The sequence below is a fragment of the Argopecten irradians genome, chromosome 8 (assembly GCF_041381155.1).
Source record: "Argopecten irradians isolate NY chromosome 8, Ai_NY, whole genome shotgun sequence".
Classification (NCBI taxonomy): domain Eukaryota; kingdom Metazoa; phylum Mollusca; class Bivalvia; order Pectinida; family Pectinidae; genus Argopecten; species Argopecten irradians.
In genome coordinates, this window is record NC_091141.1 from 28,536,962 (window position 1) to 28,542,110 (window position 5,149).

Genomic DNA, 5,149 nt, shown 5'->3' on the forward strand with positions numbered 1-5,149 from the left:
CGCTATCAGGGTGCCATATACACATCCATGCAGACGACGTTACATCTTGCCCAAAATTATGATGCATTATCGTAGAAATGTTACGTGTTTGGACTTTGGATCCATACTTTGAAATGGAGGGCTACGGTTTGGATTTTTTTTAACGTTTGGATGAATATTCTTGTATTTATTAGACTTATTCTATCGATATTTTAAATGTTTTGAGAACCAATTGACCTTTTAGCAGATTTCTATTTGATTGCCAAGATAATACCGTTGGGTAGCAGCAGCAGTACCTCCCAAATATCTTCATATTTCATGATACTGAAACAGTATGCTCATTAGTATACTTTTTATTGGGTTATTGAACGTGCCATTCATAGACAGCTTGTGTTCTTTCTGTAGTATGTTTTATCTGTAGCAGGACTAGACAATCTAAATCATCCGTAACTTGTAGAGCATCCAGTAATTATTGATGTCTTCCAGGATCGAACCCCAGAATGACAACTACATGTATCGTTTGTACTTACATTTAAGGTATCATAGTATTCCCTGAACGTTTGTGGTACCTGCATGCTGAGTAAACAAAAAGGCATGGTAAATATGTTTAGAACCTATCTGATTTTTTTCTTTAAACATACTTTTGTTAGGCTTATTATTTAGCAGTGTAAATGTCCTGATACATTTTATACACTGTCATACACTTTCTCGACGCAACTCATTATTTTTCTGGTTGTCGTTTCGCATGCAATGCATTTATTACATTTGATTTTAACAAATTGGCAATGCATGCGATGGATGATGGTTAACAAAAACATTCTTTCAGGTAGTCGTTAACAGAACGCAGTTACTCTGTCCTAGCACTGCAATTCACCGGTCTTTCAGCATATCGTCAAAGTTTACACTATAGATACGGGCACTAAAGAAAGAGATTGAGTACTCTGAAGACCAGATCCCAAACAAAATCCGCTAAACTTTAATTTTCTCAGGTTCAGTTTAACTCGCGAAAATTTTGATACCAGTAAATGACCAGCTATACGGTAAAGAACAAATATGCAAATTAGAAATAGGTGACTACAGAGATAAGTGCAAGAAGTTATGAAACTCCCTACTTGTCAGAAAGTACACAAGGGATCTGTCTCAAATTTCATTTGCATGTTCCCCTAAGGGTATGGTTGCATATTGCATTTTCGGACCGATCAGTGAACAAGATGGCCGATAGGCCACCATCTTGAATTTTGATAATTGTTCAATAAATACAACCCAAAATATGGGCCATGTTTTCATATTCGTCTTTCAAGATTTTAAAAACTGAAAGTGAGACATTTCTTGAAAATATATGAAACACACATACATAAAATGTAGATACATTGTGTATATTATCGTAAACTAAATTGCGTATTCAGTACTTTAAAGAACTCAACGCATTGTTTTGTTATACATTCATGTTGTTATCCAGACTATTTGATAAAAGGGTGTTCATCAAGAATAAAGACTTATGTGGACACATTTGACCCAGCTGCACAGGACTAATTCATCTAGAATAATACCACACATCAATGTACAGTCTACATGTGCAGTAATCGTTTTGGCTTCTTTAAAATCGGTATACGCATATTTTAACCGACATTCAATTATGCAATCAACTGTTCACGATCCTGTTAATTGTTATCATTAAAATTCAAACTCTAAAGAGAATTACTAAACCGTGCCATATATGTACAGGCGAAAATGTGATGAAAATCTTGAAGAGGCTGGGCCCAGTTTCATGAACATTCCTTAAATTTAAGGAATCCCTTAACTTAAAATTCTCCATAGAAAAGCATTACAGATTTTAAGGAAGGCTCCTTATCTAAGATTTTTTCCTTAAGTTTCGTAATGCTTTTCTATGGGGAATTTTAAGTTAAGGGATTCCTTAAATTTAAGGAATGTTCATGAAACTGGGCCCTGAACAGTTAAAAATGAAAAAAATGTAAAGGTTGTGGTTGTCTCAGTGGACGCATTTAAAACGTTTTTGAGAAAAAACACGTTTATTACAGTGGATTTGTGTAGCGTTCTCGACAAGATGAGACGCTGTTGGAAGGCGTCTCATATCGTCTCACAGCTGAGTAAATATCACAATGTGAAGTATAAGTTCTATAATCGAAACACAAAAAAGTATGATAAAATGATATAAATGAATCCTACATTGAAAGATATATATATGTATTTCTGATCCTGACAAACGTGGAATATGGCCCAATGTTACTTCTATCTCTCTCGTTTTTGTTGGTTGGTTTGGTACTTCCCCCATACATAAAACAAATGAAATTTAGATAGCGTTTAGTATAAAATACCAATTGATGGGAATGATAAACTTAGGCATTCAAAAAGAGCAGAAGAGATATTTTAAAATGTATTGTAACGAGATGTTGTTTGCCAGAAGATCTTAAATGATCCTGGCTGTTAATAGGACGTAAAACTAAACAAACCGAATCAAAATCGTTTGGGGGAAATACGAGAAAAGACGTTTAAATAATCTTTATCACGGAAGGTTCCATAAGGTTCCATAAGGTTCCATATACATGTATTTCATTCTTAATCAAACACGTTCTGTTCTGGCTTCTAAGCTTTATGGTGGCCAAAGCCCCGAAAAAACTAATGCATTAACAACTTTTAAGCATGTTATACACTCTGTTACTTTAAATGAATGTAATTTAATTTGATTATCAACATTTCATTACTCATTATCTGGTTTCTAGACATAATACTTGTACCTCGTTACTTGAGTGATTATGCAGAGGATTGAATATCTGTCAAAAGATTAATGATATTTTGGCGTTCTTCAAAACGATGCTTAAGCTCCATGGACAGTTCATTCGCAACCTTTGCATTCAAAAGGGCTCCTTCAACGTCCCCATTTAGCTGTCGCATCCTCGCTTGGGCTACATGGAACATCATCTTCCACCGTCTTTCAAGTTTTTCGAATTCACCACTGATCTGCTCGAGAACCCACTTTGCATGTTTTAAATCGTCATCAGACACAACAGCTGATATGATTTTTCCCTTGTATGTCATGCCAAGGTATGCAAGTGCCTTTACTAACATACTATTTCGTCCGAATGCAGACAAGTACTGCTTAGTTTGGTCCCCATCACCGGAACTGCTATACTGGTCAATCATTTTATCCAGACGCTTTATCATTTTGTCCTTGGCTTTTTGCTTACCTGTAAGTTCGTACGATCTGCTGTGGACTAGAGTATCCGTAACAATAAGAGTCGATATATCGAAAACGTCCAAATCCTTGGACACGGCATCTTTGGTCCTGTTATATTCGTTCATGCCGATGATGTTATCTTTGTTTTGGATCGTCAGCAATTGTACTTGATAAGCCAAAACGATGCTCAAAATAGTGTTTGGATTTTTCGTGTAAACAGCCAAACGTGTAACATCCTTTATTTCCATAAGGACATCACACTCGTTTCCAGCATCCACCTTGAATTTAAGCCATGCTAACTGGGCATGTATTACGACTTCCGCTGCACAAGCCTTCTCCGCCGATGAGTTCTTAGTTTTGTACTCAGAATGCCACTTGGAATGTATGGCGTGCACACGCTGTTCAAACTTGTCATATTTACCATTATCCTGATACACTGCCAGTTCTACTCCGATGTTTCTGATGCTTACAATATCACCCAACAAAAGTATTTCTGGTTGAACATAAACGAGTTGGTCTGTTTTCAGTCGATGGTACGTTTCAAGCAGTTTCTCAGCCACAAATTCGTGTTCTCTTTTCTTCAGGCAATTGATAAGTTCATCAAAAGGACATGTGTCCACCATTTCCACAAAAAATACCATCGCTCTTTTATGCCTGACATTTTCACGAAGAATCTGTTTCATTACTTCTTGAGTCAACGCATCCTGTTCATACAGTTGTTCAATAATATACAGCGGATCGACATAGTTTACTAAGAAAGTAAATATTTTTTGCACAGCCTTTTTCTGTAACCCGTCCATAAGATATTCTGAAAAAAAGAAAAGATACATATAGAAATAGAAGCAGAAACATGTATCCAAACCACCTGCAAATCTTTTAATCATTGATTTTGATCATTGGGTGTGATCTCCCAAGATAGAAATCCCAAAACGACTAACATGTACACGTTTTACCAGGACATATATCATTATCAACATAATAAGACGTGAATTGATCATGACGTCATGCTTTGATTCTTTCTCAAACATAATAAATAAGTAATATGTACACTGAATCTAATTTGATTATCATTCACATCCTAACAATTGACGATTTTAGCCTTACTTAGCATATGGGTACAGTAAGATAATCGGAATATATCTATCCAGGATCACATACATGTACTTACCTATCTTTTGTATGGAATATCAAAGGATGTATCCATATTCAGAATGTTTGGAGATAAATCCCACGATATGAATATATTGTACAAAGATATCTTTGTCCGTTTTTTAATCTTGAATTGAACGTTTCATTTGACGGTATTTCGGCCACCAAGCAGACAATCAGACTGCACACAAAGTTGTTTATGCATATATCTATAAATACACACAGATTCCGTCGTCGTCATTACAAAGCATATCACGTGTTATATCAGCCCGTATGAACGGTCTAGTGTTCTCTGAATACAAATGGTTTTTAACAATCGGTAGGTTTTATTGCAGTCAATGGAAAGTCAAATATGTATCGCTTTATGATGATATGTATATATTCATAAAGTCTAAACCAACTTTTAAAAAAAATCCTGTGTCATCATCCATTGTGTACAACAGAGATAGTTTCAATATCCAATGGTGGCCAGTTGAATTATTATCGTTGAATAGTGAAATAGTTCCAGTTTAGTGATAACCATCATGCTTTTTAAGCATTGAAAGCAATAAAAGACAATGAAATAATGGTCCATTTTACTGTGGTAGACATGTACCTGGTAAGTAAAATATACAATACTTATAGAATGCATGTACATTGTACATGTATAGATATATATAAAAACCAATTAAATCAAAAGTATTAAATAAAATGATTCTTCGTGCACATTGAACTTACTACAAATCCGAAATGTTTTTGTTTGGAGTAGCAATTATTTCAATATATGAAGTCACCTCCCCTTTATAATCCAGGTTTTAGAATCCTTAAACAATTTCCGTTGTGTCT

General features: G+C 35.2%; 1 protein-coding gene across 1 annotated transcript; it reads right to left on the bottom strand.

Annotated features, from left to right (window-relative positions):
• Nucleotides 1–1,929: 1,929 nt before the first annotated feature.
• LOC138330063 (uncharacterized) lies at nucleotides 1,930–4,597 on the bottom strand. The gene is made up of 2 exons (XM_069277443.1): nucleotides 4,344–4,597; nucleotides 1,930–3,983 (listed from the first exon to the last, which is right to left on the bottom strand). Exon 2 carries the CDS (start codon nucleotides 3,973–3,975, stop codon nucleotides 2,752–2,754), a length of 1,224 nt encoding a protein of 407 aa, XP_069133544.1. The 5' UTR covers nucleotides 3,976–3,983; nucleotides 4,344–4,597; the 3' UTR covers nucleotides 1,930–2,751.
• Nucleotides 4,598–5,149: the final 552 nt, after the last annotated feature.

What these genes read in the sequence shown, in the direction of transcription:
- LOC138330063 (XM_069277443.1), bottom strand. Translation starts at nt 3,975, where the DNA reads ATGGACGGGTTACAGAAAAAGGCTGTGCAAAAAATATTTACTTTCTTA.